The sequence below is a fragment of the Mustelus asterias genome, chromosome 14 (genome assembly GCF_964213995.1).
Source record: "Mustelus asterias chromosome 14, sMusAst1.hap1.1, whole genome shotgun sequence".
NCBI lineage: Eukaryota > Metazoa > Chordata > Chondrichthyes > Carcharhiniformes > Triakidae > Mustelus > Mustelus asterias.
The window spans coordinates 1-19485 of NC_135814.1; the positions used below are offsets into that span (position 1 = coordinate 1).

The window sequence follows — 19485 nt, forward strand, 5'->3', positions numbered from 1 at the left end:
CACCCCCATCCCTCCACCCCCATCCCTCCACCCCTCCACCCCCATCCCTCCACCCCTCCACCCCCATCCCTCCACCCCTCCACCCCCACCCCTCCACCCCTCCACCCCCACCCCTCCACCCCTCCACCCCCACCCCTCCACCCCTCCACCCCCACCCCTCCACCCCTCCACCCCCACCCCTCCACCCCTCCACCCCTCCACCCCTCCACCCCTCCACCCCCACCCCTCCACCCCTCCACCCCCACCCCTCCACCCCTCCACCCCCATCCCTCCACACCCACCCCCATCCCTCCACCGGTCGGGTTCAATCACCATGGTTCTAGGTGACCGATCCACTACACTGGGAGGCTGGAGGCTGCGCAAATCCTGCGGTAACAGGCCTGAGGCCCGGACGCTCCTTTACCAACATGGCCACTGCCCAGCTTCCGGCCATGTGCCGGGTATCCAGGAAGTGGCGTTAGCGGATGCAGGCTTCTGGAAAATGGCGCCAGCGAGCAAGGTAAATTTAAACCTGGAGAAACATCCGCTTCACTGATACCAACTCCAACCTTCACCACCCCAATCCCCATCGCACCGCTTCACTCACACCAACTCCAACCCGATCCACATCGCCCCGCTTCACTCACACCAACCCTCACCACCCTGATCCCTATCGCATTGCTTCACTCACCAACTCCAACCCTCACCACCCCCAACTCCACCCTGATCCCTATCGCACCGCTTCACTGACACCAACCCTCACCACCCTGATCCCCAGTGCACCACTTCACTCACTAACTCCAACCCTCGCCACCCCCAACCCTCACCACCCCCAGCTCCACCCTGATCCCTATCGCACCGCTTCACTCACACCAACCCTCACCACCCTGATCCCCATCGCCCCGCTTCATTCACACCAACTCCAACCCTCACCACCCCCAACTCCACCCTGATCCCTATCGCACCGCTTCACTCACACCAACTCCAACCCTCACCACCCCCAACACCACCCTGATCCCTATCGCACCGCTTCACTCACACCAACTCCAACCCTCACCACCCCCAACACCACCCTGATCCCTATCGCACCGCTTCACTCACACCAACTCCAACCCTCACCACCCCCAACACCACCCTGATCCCTATCGCACCGCTTCACTCACACCAACTCCAACCCTCACCACCCCCAACACCACCCTGATCCCTATCGCACCGCTTCACTCACACCAACTCCAACCCTCACCACCCCCAACACCACCCTGATCTCTGTCCCCTCGCCTCACTGGCACGAAGCAAAATAAAACCAGGAGAAACACCGGCTTCACTCACGTCCCATCCGCAATCCCTGATCCCCATTGTCCCACATCCCAAAAGAGAAAACGCTGGAAAACCTCAGCAGGTCTGGTAGCATCAGGAAGGAGAGAAAAGAGCTGACGTTTCAAGTCCAGATGATCCTTTGTCAAAGCTGGGCTACTGCCTCTGCGTTGTTCCAGACACTCACCACCCTGTGTGTAAAAAAAAAATTGCTCCTCTGGACACTTTTGTATCTCTCCTCTCTCACCTTAAACCTATGCCCTCTAGTTTTAGACTCTCCTACCTTTGGGAAAAGATATTGACTATTTAGCTGGTCTATGCCCCTCATTATTTTATAGACCTCTGTAAGGTGGCACAGTGGCAGGCACTGCTGCCTCACAGCACCAGGGGACCTGGGTTCAATTCCCAGCTTGGATTGCTGTCTGTGCAGAGTTTGCACGTTCTCCCCGTGTCTGCGTGGGTTTCCTCTGGGTGCTCCTGTTTCTTCCCACGGTTTGAAAGATGTGCTGGTTAGGTGCATTGACCTGAACAGACGCCGGAGTGTGGCGATTAGGGGAATCTCATAATAACTTCAACTCAGTGTTAATGTAGGCCTCACTTGTGACTAATAAATAAACTTTAACTTAAAGATCACCCTGATCTCCGCCCCAGAGAAAAAAGTCCCAATCTATCCAGCCTCTCCTTATAGCTCAAACCATCAAGTCCCGGTAGCACCCAGTAAATATTTTCTGCACTCTATCTAGTTTAATAATATCCTTTCTCTCATAGGGTGACCAGAACTGTACACAATATTGCAAGTGTGGCCGTACCAATGTCTTGTACAACTTCAACAAGATGTCCTAACTCCTATATTCAATGTTCTGACCAATGAAACCAAGCATGCCAAATGCCTTCTTCACCACCCTGTTCACCTGTGATTCCACTTTCAAGGAGCTATGAACCTGTACCCCTAGATCTCCTTGTTCGAGAACTCTCCCCAACGCTTACCTTTAACTGGGTAAGTCATGCCCTGGTCCGATCTACCAAAATGCATCACTTCGCATTTATCTAAATTAAACTCCATCTGCCATTCATCAGCCCACTGGCCCAATTGATCAAGATCTGTTGCAATCCTAGATAACCTTCTTCACTGTCCACTATGCCACCAATCTTGGTGTCATCTGCAAACCTACTAATGATGCCTCTTAAATTCTTATCCAAATCATTACTATAAATCGTATCACGAGGGCTGTAGATAGGGCTTTAAACTAATTTATGGGGGGGGAGGGTGCAGAGGTAAGAGGAATTACGAAATCAATGGTAGAGGAGGGGGAGCGAGTGCAAGTGAATGAGGGCATTCGAGTAGTTAAAGGAGTAGAGGGCGAGGGAGAGGTTGATAGCGTTTCATCAAATCGGGTCCAGATAAAAGCTGGAATAAAGACACTTTGCCTGAATGCAAGAAGCATTCAGAACAAAGTTAATAGTTGATGGTGCAAATCAGCACTAATGGGTATGATCTAGTGGCCATTACAGAAACGTGGCTGCAGGGAGACCAGGACTGGGAGATGAAGATCCAGGGGTATCAGGCATTTAGGAAGAATAGACAGGAAGGAAAAGGTGGTGGGGTAGCTCTGTTAATAAAAGATAATATCAGGGTAGTAGTGAGGGATGACATAGGCTCTAAGGAACAAAACATGGAATCGTTATGGGTAGAGATAAGGAATAGTAGGGGGAGAAAGACACGAGTAGGCGTGGTCTATAGGCCCCCAAATAATAATGTTGAGGTGGGGAGGGTTATAAACAAGCAAATAATGGATGCGTGCACAAACGGAATGGCAATAATCATTGGGGACTTCAACCTGCATATTGTTTGGCTGACTCAAGTTGGAAGGGGTGGGATGGAGGAAGAGTTCTTAGAATGCTGTCGGGATAGTTACCTTGAACAGTATGTTACAGAACCGACGAGGGAACGAGTTATCTTAGATCTGGTAATGTGTAACGAGGTAGGTAGAATTAAGGGTGTTCTTGTGAAGGACCCTCTTGGGTCAAGTGATCACAATATGGTCGAATTTCTGATACAAATGGAAGAGGAGAAAGTAGGGTCCCATACCACTGTCCTCTGTTTGAACAGAGGGAAGTACGATAGGATGAGGGCTAAGTTGGCTCAGGTGGACTGGGAGAGCAGACTGGTAGGTAGGACAGCTGAGGAACAGTGGAGGATTTTTAAGGCGATCCTTTTCAGTACTCAGCCACAATATATTCCGGTGATAAAGAAGGGTTGTAAGAAAAGGGATAACCAGCCGTGGATAACGAAGGAAATTAAGGAGAGTATTAAATTAAAGACTGATGCGTACAGAGTGGCCAAAAATAGTGGAGAATCGGAAGATTGGGAAAACTTTAAGGAACAACAAAGAACGACTAAGAAAGCGATAAAGAAAGGAAAGATACGTTATGAAGCTCGGCTAGCCCTAAATATAAAAAATGATAGTAAAAGTTTTTACAAATATATAAAAAGGAATAGAGTGGCAAGAGTGAATATTGGACCCTTGGAGGACGAGAGGGGGGATTTAATAGTGGGAAATGAGGAAATGGCTGAAACTTTAAATAAGTTTTTTGTGTCGGTCTTCACAGTGGAAGACACAAATAGTTTACCGAATATTAACGATAGAGGGTTGGTAGGAGGAGAGGTACTCAATACAATTAATGTTACCAGGGAGGCAGTGCTTGGTAGACTAATGGGACTGAAGGTGGACAAGTCCCCGGGCCCGGATGGAATGCATCCCAGGGTACTGAAAGAAATGTCAGAGGTAATAGCGGATGCGTTAGTGATTATTTATCAAAATTCGTTGGATTCTGGGGTAGTGCCGGCGGATTGGAAAACGGCTAATGTTACGCCGCTGTTTAAAAAAGGAAATAGACAAAAGGCGGGTAACTACAGGCCGGTTAGCTTAACGTCTGTAGTTGGGAAAATGCTGGAATCCATCATTAAAGAAGAAATAGCAGGCCATCTGGATAAGAATGGTTCGATTAAGCAGACACAGCATGGATCCATGAGGGGAAAGTCGTGGTTGACGAACTTGTTGGATTTTGGGCGGCACGGTAGCACAGTGGTTAGCACTGCTGCTTCACAGCTCCAGGGACCTGGGTTCGATTCCCGGCTTGGGTCACTGTCTGTGTGGAGTTTGCACATTCTCCTCGTGTCTGCGTGGGTTTCCTCCGGGTGCTCCGGTTTCCTCCCACAGTCCAAAGATGTGCGGGTTAGGTTGATTGGTCTTGTTAAAAATTGCCCCTTAGTGTCCTGAGATGTGTAGGTTTGAGGGATTAGTGGGTAAATATGTAGGGATATGGGGGTAGGGTCTGGGTGGGATTGTGGTCGGTGCAGACTCAATGGGCCGAATGGCCTCCTTCTGCAATGTAGGGCTTCTATGATTCTTCTATGATGTGACTAGTGCGGTTGACGGAGGGGAACCGGTGGATGCGGTGTTTTTGGATTTCCAAAAGGCGTTTGATAAGGTGCCTCACAAAAGGTTGCTGAAGAAGATTGGGTCACACGGAGTTGGGGGTAGGGTGTTAGCGTGGATTGGGGATTGGCTATCCGACAGGAAGCAGAGAGTCGGAATAAATGGGTGCTTTTCTGGTTGGCGGATGGTAACTAGTGTGCCACAGGGATCAGTACTGGGGCCACAACTATTTACTATTTATATAGACGATCTGGAGGAGGGGACTGAGTGTAGGGTAACAAAGTTTGCAGATAACACAAAGATAAGTGGAAAAGTGAATCGTGTGGAGGGCGTAGAAGGTCTGCAGAGAGATTTGGACAGGCTGAGTGAGTGGGCGAGGATCTGGCAGATGGAGTATAACGTGAACAAATGCGAGGTTATTCACTTTGGAAGAAATAATAGCAAATTGGATTATTATCTAAATGGAAAGAAATTACAACATGCTGCTGTGCAGAGGGACCTGGGGGTCCTTGTGCATGAGACCCAGTCTGCAGGTGCAACAGGTGATCAAGAAGGCAAATGGGATGTTGGCCTATATCGCAAGGGGGATAGAATATAAAAGCAGAGATGTCTTGCTGCATCTGTACAGGGCATTGGTGAGGCCGCAGCTAGAATACTGTGTGCAGTATTGGTCCCCTTATTTGCGGAAGGATATATTGGCCTTGGAGGGAGTGCAGAGAAGGTTCACCAGGTTGATACCAGAGATGAGGGGTGTTGATTATGAGGAGAGACTGAGCAAATTGGGTTTGTACTTGTTGGAATTTAGAAGGCTGAGGGGGGATCTTATAGAGACCTATAAGATAATGAAGGAGCTGGATAGGGTAGAGGTGGAGAGATTCTTTCCACTTAGAAAGGAAACTAGAACTAGAGGGCACAGCCTCAAAACAAAGGGAGGTCAGTTTAGGACAGAGTTGAGGAGGAACTTCTTCTCTCAGAGGGTGGTGAATCTCTGGAATCCTCTGCCCACTGAAGTGGTGGAGGCTACCTCGTTGAATATGTTTAAATCACGGATAGATGGATTCCTGATCGGTAAGGGAATTAGGGGTTATAGGGATCAGGCGGGTAAGTGGAACTGATCCACTTCAGATCAGCCATGATCTTATTGAATGGCAGGGCAGGCTCGAGGGACTAGATGGCCTACTCCTGCTCCTATTTCTTATGTTCTTATATAAATGACAAATAACAGTGGACCCAGCACCGATCCCCAAGGCAGATTATTGGTCACAGGCCTCCAGTTTGAAAAACAACCCTCTACAACCACCCTGTCTTTAAGTTTTAAGTTTATTTATTAGTGTCACATGTAGGCTTACATTAACACTGCAATGAAGTTACTGTGAAAATCCCTCTGCCTCTTCGATTACACTGATGGAGAAATAAGCACAGCCAATGCACATAACCAATATGTCTTTCAGACTGGGACAAAACCAGAGCACCCAGAGGAAACCCGCGCAGACAAGGGGAGAACATGCAAACTCCACACAGACAGTGACCCAAGCAGGGGATTGAACCCGGGTCCCTGGAGCTGTGAGGCAGCAGTTCTAACCACTGTGCCATCATGCCATCCTGTCATCAAGCCAATTTTGTATCCAATTGGCTACCTCACCCTGGATCCCATGATATTTTATTGATACCAACACCGATCTAGAACCCTCCACCTCCTCCCTCGGATCACATTCTTCCTAACCCCAGCCCTCGCCCTTTATTCACCATACCTTCTGACATGGTTTTGTGAAGGGGAGGTCGTGTCTCACAAACTTAATTGAGTTCTTTGAGGAAGTGACAAGAACAATTGACCAGGGCAGGGCAATGAATGTTGTATGCATGGACTTTAGTAAAGCCTTTGATAAGGTTCCTCATGGCAGCCTGAACTCTTCTTCGCCGCCTTCATCTCCGTGCTCACCTATTTGGGCAGGGGTCCTCCCCCATTCAGCAGATCCTATCACCCACCTTCAGCGTCCCCCCTCCACCTGGACCCTTCCCTCAGGTCTCGTACCTGCTCTTGATCAACCCAACCACCGAGCATCAAACCACTGTTTCCAGGACTGTCTCTGGAGATCATCGCCTCTGGAGATCTTCCCTTCACAGCCTCCAACCTTATAGTCTCCCAACCCCAGCCAGCCCGCTTCTACCTCCTTCCAAAATCCACAAACAGGACTGGCCCATTAGGCCCATCATGTCAGCCTGTTCCTGCCCCACTCAACACATTTCCTCCTATCTTGACTCCACTCTCTTGTCCAGACCCTTCCCACCTACATCTGCAATTTCTTTGATGCCCGCTCTGACGAAGGGTCATTTAGACTCGAAATATTGGCTCTATTCTCTCTCCACAGATGCTGTCAGACCTGATAGATTTCCCAGCATTTTCTGTTTTGTTTCAGAGTCCAGCATTTGCAGTATTTTGCTTTTACCAAAACTCTCATCCCCAGTTTTATAGTCCATTCCCTTTGAAATAAGGGCCAACATTCCATTTGCCAATTTACAGTTCAACTTGCCTGCTAGTTTTTTGTGATTTATGCACAAGGACCCCTAAATCCCTCTGTGCTTCAGTTTTCTGAAGTCTCTTTGCATTTAAATAATATTCAGCTCCTTTATTCTTCCTTGTGAGATGTGGGAGATCCGTGACGCTTCCAACGTCTCGGACGACTATGTCTGCAGGAAGTGCACCCAATTGCAGCTCCTTACAGATCGCATGGATAGGTTGGAGCAGCAGTTGGATGCACTTAGGAGCATGAAGGAGGCGGAAAGTGTCATAGATAGGAGCTTTAGAGATGTGGTCACACCGAAGGTGCAGGCAGATAGATGGGTGACCGCCAGAAGGGGCAGGCAGTCAGTGCAGGAATTCCCTGTGGTGATCCCTCTCTCTAACAAGTATACCATTTTGGATACTGTTGGGGGATGGGCTATCAGGGGATATCAGCAGCAGCACCCAAAGCAGTGATACCACGGCTGGCTCTGTTGTTAAGCAGGGAGGGACAAAGAGGACTAGAGCAATAGTTATAGGGGTCTCTATAGTTAGGGGTACAGATAGGCGTTTCTGTGGACGTGAAAGAGACTCCAGGATGGTCTGTTGTCTCTCTGGTGCCAGGGTCCAGGATATCTCTGAATGGACAGAAAGCATTCTGAAGGGAGAGGGTGAACGGCCAGAGGTCGTGGTACATATTGGTACTAACGACATAGGCAGGAAGAGTGATGAGGTCCTGCAGCAGCAGTTTAGGGAGTTAGGTAGAAAGTTAAAAAGCAGGACTTCTAGGGTTGTAATCTCAGGATTACTCCCTGTGCCACGTGCGAGTGAGGCTAGGAATAGGCAGATAGTGCAGCTCAACACGTGGCTAAACAGCTGGTGTAGGAGGGAGGGTTTCAGATATCTGGACCATTAGGGTCTCTTCTGGGGCAGATGGGACCTGTACAAGAAGGACGGGTTGCATCTAAACTGGAGGGGCACAAATATTCTGGCCGGGAGGTTGGCTAGTGTCACACGGGAGGATTTAAACTAGTTTGGCTGGGGGGTGGGACCCAAAGCAAAAGTGAATTAGCTGAAGGGGCACGAGAGAGTAGGGCCAGTAAGACTCAGAGAAACAGCAGGCAGGGTGGGATTGCAAATCGGAGAGGGTCTGGTGGACTGAAGTGCGTTTGTTTCAATGCGAGAAGTGTAACAGGTAAGGCAAATGAACTTAGAGCTTGGATTAGTACTAGAAACTATGATGTTGTTGCTATTACAGAGACTTGGTTAAGGGAAGGACAGGATTGGCAGCTTAACATTCCAGGATATAGATGTTTCAGGCGTGATAGAGGGGGATGTAAAAGGGGTGGGGGAGTTGCACGACTGGTTAAGGAGAATATAGTAAGAAGTTTAACAACACCAGGTTAAAGTCCAACAGGTTTATTTGGTAGCAAAAGCCACACAAGCTTTCGGAGCTCTAAGCCCCTTCTTCAGGTGAGTGGGAATTCCCACTCACCTGAAGAAGGGGCTTAGAGCTCCGAAAGCTTGTGTGGCTTTTGCTACCAAATAAACCTGTTGGACTTTAACCTGGTGTTGTTAAACTTCTTACTGTGTTTACCCCAGTCCAACGCCGGCATCTCCACATAAGGAGAATATCACAGCTGTACTCCGGGAGGACACCTTGGAGGGCTCATACAGCGAGGCAATATGGGTAGAGCTCAGGAATAGGACAAGTGTAGTCACAATGCTGGGGGTTGACTGTAGGCCACCCAACTGCCAGCGGGAGATTGAGGAACAGATGTGTAGGCAGATTTTGGCAAGGTGTAAAAGTAACAGGGTTGTTGTGGTGGGAGATTTTAATTTCCCCGATATTGACTGGGACTCACTTAGTGCTAGAGGCGTGGATGGGGCAGAGTTTGTAAGGAGCATCCAGGAGGGCTTCCTGAAACAGTATGTAGATAGTTCAACTAGGGAAGGGGCCATACTGGACCTGGTATTGGGGAATGAGCCCGGCCAGGTGGTCGATGTTTCAGTAGGGGAGCAGTTCGGGAACAGTGACCACAATTCAGTAAGCTTTAAGGTACTGATGGATAAAGATAAGTGTAGTCCTCAAGTTAAGGTACTAAATTGGGGGAAGGCTAATTACAACAATATTAGGCAGGAACTGAAGAATGTAGATTGGGGGCAGATGTTTGAGGGCAAATCAACATCTGGCATGTGGGAGGCTTTCAAGTGTAAGTTGATAGGGATTCAGGACCGGCACATTCCTGTAAGGATGAAGGATAAGTATGGCAAGTTTTGGAAACCTTGGATAATGAGAGATATTGTGAGCTGAGTCAAAGAGAAAAAGGAAGCATTTGTCAAAGCTAGGAGGCTGGGAACACACGAAGCAAGTGTGGAATACAAGGAAAGTAGAAAGAAACTGAAGCAAGGAGTAAGAAGAGCTAAAAGGGGTCATGAAAAAGCATTGGCCAGCAGGATTAAGGAAAATCCCAAGGCTTTTTACACATATATAAAGAGCAAGAAGGTAGCCAGGGAGAGGGTTGGCCCACTCAAGGACAAGGGAGGGAATCTAAGTGTGGAGCCAGAGGAAATGGGCGAGGTATTAAATGAGTACTTTGCGTCAGTATTTACCAAAGAGAAGGACTTGGTGGATGATGAGTCTGGGAAAGGATGTGTAGATAGTTTGAGTCATGTTGAGATCAAAAAGGAGGAGGTATTGGGGTTCTTGAGGAACATTAATGGTAGGCACTGGTCGGCGCAACATCGAGGGCCGAAGGGCCTGTACTGCGCTGTAATGTTCTATGTTCTATGTTCTAAATCTAGGGCCTGATGGGATATACCCCAGAATACTGAGAGAGGCAAAGGAGGAAATTGCTGGGGCCTTGTGAGAAATCTTTGTATCCTCACTGGCTACAGGGGAGGTCCCAGAGGATTGGAGAATAGCCAATGTTGTTCCTTTGTTTAAGAAGGGTAGCAAGAATAATCCAGGTAATTACAGGCCGGTGAGCCTTACATCAGTGGTAGGGAAATTATTGGAGAGGATTCTTCGAGACAGGATTTATTCCCACTTGGAAATAAGTGGACGTATTACTGAGAGGCAACATGGTTTTGTGAAGGGGAGGTCATGTCTCACGAACTTGATCGAGTTTTTCGAGGAAGTGAGGGAGATGATTGATGAGGGGAGGGCAGTGGATGTTGTCTACATGGACTTCAGTAAGACCTTTGACAAGGTCCCTCATGGCAGACTGGTGCAGAAGGTGAAATCGCATGGGATCAGAGGTGAGCTGGCAAGGTGGATACAGAACTGGCTCGGTCAAAGAAGACAGAGGGTAGCAGTGGAAGGGTTCATTTCTGAATGGAGGGCTGTGACAAGTGGTGTTCCTCAGGGATCAGTGCTGGGACCTTTGCTGTTTGTGATATATATAAATGATTTGGAGGAAAATGTAACTGGATTGATTAGTAAGTTTGCGGACGACACAAAGGTTGGTGGATTTGAACAAAGAACAATACAGCACAGGAACAGGCCCTTCGGCCCTCCAAGCCCGCGCCGCTCCCTGGTCCCAACTAGACCATTCTTTTGTATCCCTCCATTCCCACTCCATTCATGTGGCTATCTGCGGACAGCGATGAGGACCATCAGAGGATACAGCAAGATATAGATCAGTTGGATACTTGGGCGGAGAGATGGCAGATGGAGTTTAATCCAGACAAATGTGAGGTAATGCATTTTGGAAGGTCTAATACAGATAGGAAATATCCAGTAAATGGCAGAACCCTTAGGAGTATTGATAGGCAAAGGGATCTGGGTGTCCAGGTACACAGGTCACTGAAAGTGGCAATGCAGGTGGAGAAGGTAGTCAAGAAGGCATACGGCATGCTTGCCTTCATCGGCCGGGGTATTGAGTTTAAAACTTGAGTTTAACACTTTATAGAACCTTAGTGAGGCCGCACTTGGAATATAGTGTTCAGTTCTGGTCGCCACACTACCAGAAGAATGTGGAGGCTTTGGAGAGGGTACAGAAAAGATTTACCAGGATGTTGCCTGGTGTGGAGGGCATTAGCTATGAGGTGAGGTTGGAGAAACTTGGTTTGTTCTCACTGGAGCGACGGAGGTTGAGGGGAGACCTGATAGAAGTCTACAAGCTTATGAGAGGCATGGACAGAGTGGATAGTCAGAAGCTTTTTCCCAGGGTGGAAGAGTCAATTACTAGGAGGCATAGGTTTAAGGTGTGAGGGGTAAGGTTTAAAGGAGATGTTCGAGGCAGATTTTTTACGCAGAGAGTAGTGGGTGCCTGGAACTCGTTGCCCGGGGAGGTAGTGGAAGCGGATACGGTAGTGACTTTTAAGGGGCGTCTTGACAAGTACATGAATAGGATGGGAATAGAGGGACATGGTCCCCAGAAGGGTAGGGGGTTTTAGTTAAGTCGGGCAGCATGGTCAATGCAGGCTTGGAGGGCCGAAGGACCTGTTCCTGTGCTGTAATTTTCTTTGTTCTTTATTCTTACATTATATTCCATCTGCCAAGTTTTTGCCCATTCACCTAACCTGTCTATATCCCTCTAGACTCTCTGTGTCATCCTCACCACTTGCCTACCCACCTATTTTTGTGACATCAGCAAACTTGGCAATAGAACATTCACTTCCTTCATCCATGTCATTAATATATATTGTAAATAATTCTGGCTCCAGCCCTGATCCCTGTGGCACGTCACTAATTACAGGTTAGTTCGCCAATCCTATATTCATGATAATATACTACACCCAAAACCATCTTATTAAGTAGACTTTCTCATGCTTTTAGAAACCCAAGGATATTACATTTACTGGTTCCCCTTCATCTATCCTGTTGGTTACCACCTGAAAAACTTCTAATGAATTCATCAGGCATGATTTCCCCTTCATGAAACCATGCTGACTCTGCTTGATTATATTTTATTTCTAAATGCTCTGCTATTACATCCTTTATAATGGACTCTAACATTTTCCCAATTCCCCCATTATAATTACTCTATAATTCTTGCACCTCTCTGTAATTTCATGACAAATTTGTTTTTCTACAAGCTTTCTACCAGTTGGTGGTCTTTTTGTAATCCTTTCATAGGATGTGGATGTCGCTGGCTGGACCTGCATTTATTCCCCATCCCTAATTGCCCAGAACTGAGTGGCTTGCTAGGCCATTTCAGAGGGCATTTATTTGACAATCACATTGCTGCGGATCTAGAGTCACATGTCAGTCTGGCCATGTAAGGATGTCAGATTTACTTTCATAAAGACATTAGTGAACAAATGAATTTTTATGACAATCGCTTCATGGTCATTAGACTTTAATTCCAGATTTTTATTGAGTTCAAATTTCAACATCTGTCATGGTGGGATTTGAATTTGGGCCTCCAGAGCGTTACCCTGGGTCTCTGGATTACTAGTCATAGAATCGTAGTGACAATACCACTATGCCATTGCCTCCCCATATACTACACCAAACAATGTTATTGTACCTTTCTCACTTCCTGGCTCTAGCCAGAGATTCCATCCTTGACTTTGGAACATCCTGTCTCTCCAGTACTGTGGTATAATCTTTAATCACTATTGCTATTGCCCCCTATCCTGCCCCCCTCACTCCCTTTCCTATCTATCCTATACACCTTGGACCCAGGAATATTTAATGCCCAGTTATGCACCTCTTTGAGCCAGGTCTCTGTTATAGCAATGAAATCATAATTCCATTTGGCAACCTATGGCTGTTAACTACACTCCATGCATTAATTACATGCATATTAACTGATTTAGTCTTCTTTTAGCCCCTTACTCTGACCCCACCTAACGAGTTACTACTGCCTACTCTAATTCTATCAAACTCTCCAAGTATTCTGAAAGCATTGTGGATAGCATGTTTAGGGAGGTGGTCACACCACTACTTTTTTTAAATTCAAGGTTTAAAGGAGATGTACGAGGCAAGTTTTTTACACAGAGGGTGGCGGGTGCCTGGAACTCGCTGCCGGGGGAGGTAGTGGAAGCAGAATAGATAGTGATTTTTAAGGGACGTCTTGACAAATACATGAACAGGATGGGAATAGAGAGATATGGTCCCCGGAAGGGTAGGGGTTTTAGTTCAGATGGTGCAGGCTTGGAGGGCCGAAGGGTCTGTTCCTCTACTGTAATTTTCTTTGTTCTTTTCTTTGTGAGTGGCTTGGAGGGGAACTTGTGGTGTTCCCATGTATCCGTTGCTTTTGTCCTTCTGGATGGAAGAGCCCGTAGGTTGGAACAAAGAACAGAGAAAGCCCATGCTGATTATGATGCCTTCACTAAACCTTCTGCCCTTATTCGGTCCATATCCCTCTATTCCTTCCCTATTCATGTACCCATCCGGGTGCCTCTTAAATGTTGCTAATGTGCCTGCTTCCACCACTTCTTCTGGCAGCATGTTCCTACCGCTCTCTGTGTGAAAAACCTCCCCCCCCACCCTGCATGTCTCCTTAAACTTTCCCCCTCTCACCTTGAATCAGTGCCCCCTTGTAATTGACACTTTCACCCTGGGGAAAAGCCTCTGACTATTCACATTGTCTATGCCTCTCAGAATTTTGTAGACCTCTATCAGGTCTCCCCTCAGCCTCCATCTTTCCAGTGAAAACAACCCGAGTTTATTCAACCGGTGGGAGAGAGACTGCAGAGTTTATTCAACCTCTCCTCATAGCCAATACCCTCAAAACTAGGCAACATCCTGGTGAACCTTCTTTGCACTCTGTCCAAAGCTTCCATGTTAGTAACATAGGAATTAGGAGCAGATGTAGGCAAATTCAGCCCTTCGAGCCTGCTCCACCATTCAGTCAGATCATGGCTGACTTCTCCCTGGTCTCAAATCCATCTCCCCACCTGTTTCTCATATCCCCTTAATCCTTTCTTATTAGAAATATATCTATCTCTTTCTTGAAACCATTCAACAATTCAGACTCCACCGCGTTATGGGGCAGCGGGTTCCACAAATTTACCACCCACCGCGAGAAGTAGTTCCTCCTCATCTCAGTTTTAAATCTGCTGCCTCTCAAATCTAAAATCGGCCCCGCAGGTGGAGGAGGTGGTTAAGAAGGCGTATGGTGTGCTGGCCTTTATCAATCGAGGGATTGAGTTTAGGAGTCCGGGGATAATGATGCAGCTATATAAGACCCTCGTCAGACCCCACTTGGAGTACTGTGCTCAGTTCTGGTCGCCTCACTACAGGAAGGATGTGGAAAAGATTGAAAGGGTGCAGAGGAGATTTACAAGGATGTTGCCTGGATTGAGTGGCATGCCTTATGAGGATAGGCTGAGGGAGCTTGGTCTTTTCTCCTTGGAGAGACGTTGGATGAGAGGAGACCTAATAGAGGTGTATAAAATGTTGAGAGGCATAGATCGGATGGACTCTCAGAGGCTTTTTCCCAGGGTGGAAATGTCTGCTACGAGAGGACACAGGTTTAGGGTGCTGTGGGGTAGGTACAGGGGAGATGTTAGAGGTAAGTTTTTCACACAGAAGCTAATCGGCTGCCGTCAGTGGTGGTGGAGACAAACTCAATAGGGTCTTTTAAGAGACTCTTGGATGAGTACATGGAGCTTAATAGGATGGAGGGTTATAGGTAGGTCTAGAAGGTTGGGATGTGTTCAGCACAACTTGTGGGCCAAAGGGCCTGTTTTGTGCTGTAGTTTTTCTATGTTTCTATGTTTCAACCTATACCTGTGACTTCTTGTTCTAGATTGCCCCATAAGAGGAAACATTTGGTCTACGTTTACTTTATCAATCCCTTTTAAAATTTTGTATAATTCGATCAGATCCCCTCTCATCCTTCTAAACTTCAAAAAGTACAAGCCCAAACTGTTTATTTAATCTCTCCTTATATGTCAACCCTTTCATCCCCGGAATCAATCTGGTGAACCTCCTCTGAACTGCCTCCAATGCTACCACATCCTTCCTCAAATAAGGAGACCAAAACTGGACACAATACTCCAGATGTGGTCTTGCCAACACCCCATACAATTACAACAACACTTCTCTACTTTTATACTCCAGTCCCTTTGGAATAAATGCCAACATCCCATTTGCCTTTTTTATTACGTGCTGCACCTGCATACCGAATTTCTGCGATTCATGAACATAGACACCCAGATCCCTCTGTCTGGATGCATTTTGAATCTGTTTTCCATTTAGGTAATAATTTGCCTTTCTATTTTTTCTGCCAAAATGGACAACCTCACTTATCCACATTAAACTCCATCTGCCATTCTCCTAGCCTAACTATATCTGTCTGTAAAATCTTCACTGCTTGCTTTCCCACCTATTTTAATTTCATCTGCAAATTTTGTTACATTACACTCTGTCACTGCTTGTAGATCATTTATATAGATTGTAAACAGTTGAGGTCCGAGGACTAACCCCTGTGGCACCCCATTAGTTACATTTCACCAGCCAGGGAAGGACCCAATTATCCCAACCTTCTATCAGTCAGCCAATCTTCAATCCAATCCAGTACTCTACCCCCCCAGTCCCCTGCGATCTCACCTTCTGGATCAGTCTTTCATGCGCCACCTTGTCAAATGCCTTCTGGAAGTCCAGATATACCACATCTACCGGTTCCCCACTATCCACCTTGCTGTTATGTCCTCAAAGAACTCAAGCAAGTCTGTCAAGCATGACTTTCCCTTGCTGACAATGGTGGATTGAGCTTTGCCGTTCCAAATACTCATTCATCTCCTTAATGATTGATTCCAGCAACATCCCCACCACAGAGGGCAAGCTAACTGGCTTATAGTTTGCTGCTTTTTGCTTCTCAACCTTTTTTAATGCGTTACATTAGCTTGTTTCCAATCCACCGGGACCTTACCAGAGTCCAAGGAATTTTGAAATATCACAATCAATCAACCAATGCATTCACTATCTCTGCTGCCACCTCCTTTAATACCCTAGGGAGCAGGCCATCAAGTCATAGAGGTTTACAGCATGGAAACAGGCCCTTTGGCCCAACTTGTCTATGCCGCCCTTTTTTTTAAAAACCCCTAAGCTAGTCCCAATTGAAAGAGTTTTTTTCAATATATAAAAGATAAGAGAGAGGCAAAAATAGCCATTGGACCACTGGAAAATGAGGCTGGAGAAGTACTAATATGCAGAGGAACTGCATTTTTAAAAATTCATTCGTGGAACACGGGCGCCGCTGGCTGGCCAGCATTTATTGCCCATCCCCCTAGTTGCCCTCGAGAAGGTGCTGGTGAGCTGTCGCCTTGAATTGCTGCAGTCCATGTTCTGTGGGTTGACCCACAATGCTGTTAGGGAGGGAATTCCAGGATTTTGACCCAGCGAGTGCGAAGGAACGGCGATATATTTCCAAGTCAGGATGGTGAGTGGCTTGGAGGGGAACTTGCAGGTGGTGGTGTTCCCATTTATCTGCTGCCTTTGTCGTTCTAGATGGAAGTGGTCGTGGGTTTGGAAGGTGCTGCCTAAGGATCTTTGGTGAATTGCTGCAGTGCATCTTGTAGATAGTATACACTGCTGCTACTGAATGTCGGTGGTGGAGGGATTGAATGTTTGTAGATGTGCCAATCAAGTGACTCTGAAGAGTGCAGTTGAACAAAGGGATCTGGGAATACAGGTACAGAATTCCCTAAAAGTGACGTCACAGGTGGATAGGGTCATAAAGAGTGCCTTTGGTACATTGGCCTTTATAAATCGGAGTATCGAGTATAAAGGCTGGAGTGTTATGGTAAGGTTATATAAGGCATTGGTGAGGCCGAATTTAGAGATATCCACTCCATCTGATGAAGGAGCAGTGCTCCGAAAGCTAATGGCATTTGCTACCAAATAACCCTGTTGGACTTTAACCTGGTGTTGTTAAAACTCTTACTGTATTTACCCCAGTCCAACGCCGGCATCTCCACATCGTGACTTCTTTGACCGAACCAGTTTTGTATCCACCTTGCCAGCTCACCTCTGATCCCATGCAACTTCACCTTCTGCACCAGTCTGTCATGAGGGACCTTGTCAAAGGCCTTACTGAAGTCCATGTAGACTTTCTTGTCTAGCCGTAGAATGTTTTTCTTCCTTTTACAATTCCTCTTCCTCTCAGAAATATACTTTAATTGAGAGGTATTCAGTATCTCCCTGAACAAGTGTGAGGTGCTGCACTTTGGGAGATCAAATGTTAAGTGTAAGTATACAGTTAGTGGCTGGACCCTGAACGGCATTGATGTACAGAGGGATTTGTTGGTCAGGGCATTGAGTACAAGAGCCAGGATGTCATATTGCAGCTTTATAAAACTTTGGTTAGGTTGCACTTAGAGTATTGCATTATTCTGGTCGCCATGCTACAGGAAGGATGTGGAGGCTTTGGAGAGGGTGCACAAGGGGTTGACCAGGATGCTGCCTGGATTATAGGGTATGAGCTTTAAGGCAAGGCTGGACAAATTAGGGTTGTTTTCTTTGGAATGGCGAGGCTGAGGGGAGACCTGATAGAAGTCTATAAAATTATGAGGGGCACAGATAGGGTTGGCAGTCAGAATTTCTTCTCCAGAATTGAAATGTCAAATACTAGAGGGCATCTACTTAACAAAGAACAATACAGCACAGGAACAGGCCCTTCGGCCCTCCAAGCCCACGCCGCTCCCTGGTCCAAACTAGACCATTCTTTTGTATCCCTCCATTCCCACTCCGTTCTAGATAAGTCTTAAACGTTCCCAGTGTCCGCCTCCACTACCTTGCCCGGCAGCGCATTCCAGGCCCCCACCACCCTCTGTGTAAAATATGTCCTTCTGATATCCGTGTGAAACCCCCCCCCCCGCCTCACCTTGAACCTATGACCCCTCGTGAACGTCACCACCGATCTGGGAAAAAGCTTCCCACCGTTCACCCTATCTATGCCTTTCATAATTTTATACACCTCTATTAGGTCACTCCTCACCCTCCGTCTTTCCAGTGAGAACAACCCCAGTTTACCCAATCTCTCCTCATAACTAAGCCCTTCCATACCAGGCAACATCCTGGTAAACCACCTCTGCACTCTCTTTAAAGCCTCCACATCCTTCTGGTAGTGTGGCGACCAGAACTGGGCGCAGTATTCCAAATGCGGCCGAACCAACGTTCTATACAACTGCAACATCAGACCCCAACTTTTATACTCTATGCCCTGTCCTATAAAAGCAAGCATGCCATATGCCTTATTCACTATCTTCTCCACCTGTGACGTCACCTTCAAGGATCTGTGCACTTGCACACCCAGGTCCCTCTGTGTATCTACACCCTTTATGGTTCTGCCATTTATCATATAGCTCCCCCCAACGTTAGTTCTACCAAAATGCATCACTTCGCATTTATCTGGATTGAACTCCATCTGCCATTTCTTTGCCCAAATTCCCAGCCTATCTATATCCTTCTGTAGCCTCTGACAATGTTCCTCACTATCTGCAAGTCCAGCCATTTTCGTGTCGTCCGCAGACTTACTGATCACCCCAGTTACACCTTCTTCCAGATCGTTTATATAAATCACAAACAGCAGAGGTCCCAATACAGAGCCCTGCGGTACACCACTAGTCACAGGCATCCAGCCGGAAAAAGACCCTTCCACTACCACCCTCTGTCTTCTGTGACCAAGGTAGTCATGATGTGGAGATGCCGGCGTTGGACTGGGGTAAACACTGTAAGAGGTTTAACAACACCAGGTTAAAGTCCCAAACGCTTTACTGAAGTCCATATAGACTTTAACCTGGTGTTGTTAAACTTCTTACAGTCTTTCTGTGACCAAGCCAGTTCTCCACCCATCTAGCCACCTCCCCCTTTATCCCATGAGATCCAACCTTTTGCACCAACCTACCATGAGGGACTTTGTCAAACGCTTTACTGAAGTCCATATAGACGACATCCATGGCTCTTCCCTCATCAACCATTCTGGTCACTTCTTCAAAAAACTCCACCAGGTTAGTGAGGCATGACCTCCCTCTCACAAAACCATGCTGACTATCGTTAATGAGTTTATTCCTTTCTAAATGCGCATACATCCTATCTCTAAGAATCCTCTCCAACAACTTCCCTACCATGGACGTCAAGCTCACCGGCCTATAATTTCCCGGGTTATCCTTCCTACCCTTCTTAAATAACGGGACCACATTCGCTATCCTCCAATCCTCTGGGACCTCATCTGTGTCCAGTGACGAGACAAAGATTTGCGTCAGAGGCCCAGCGATTTCATCTCTCGTCTCCCTGAGCAGCCTTGGATAGATTCCATCAGGCCCTGGGGATTTGTCAGTCTTTATATTCCC

At 47.1% G+C, this 19485-nt stretch overlaps 1 protein-coding gene across 1 annotated transcript in view; it reads left to right on the plus strand.

The window, feature by feature from the left end:
• Window positions 1-445: 445 nt before the first annotated feature.
• Window positions 446-19485, plus strand: part of LOC144503445 (X-ray repair cross-complementing protein 5-like) — a 292714-nt gene continuing 273674 nt past the window's right edge. Inside the window, exon 1 of the mRNA XM_078227765.1 lies at window positions 446-499. Within this exon, the coding sequence (XP_078083891.1) occupies window positions 482-499 (18 nt within the window). The 5' untranslated portion in view covers window positions 446-481. The remainder of the gene's footprint in view (window positions 500-19485) is intronic.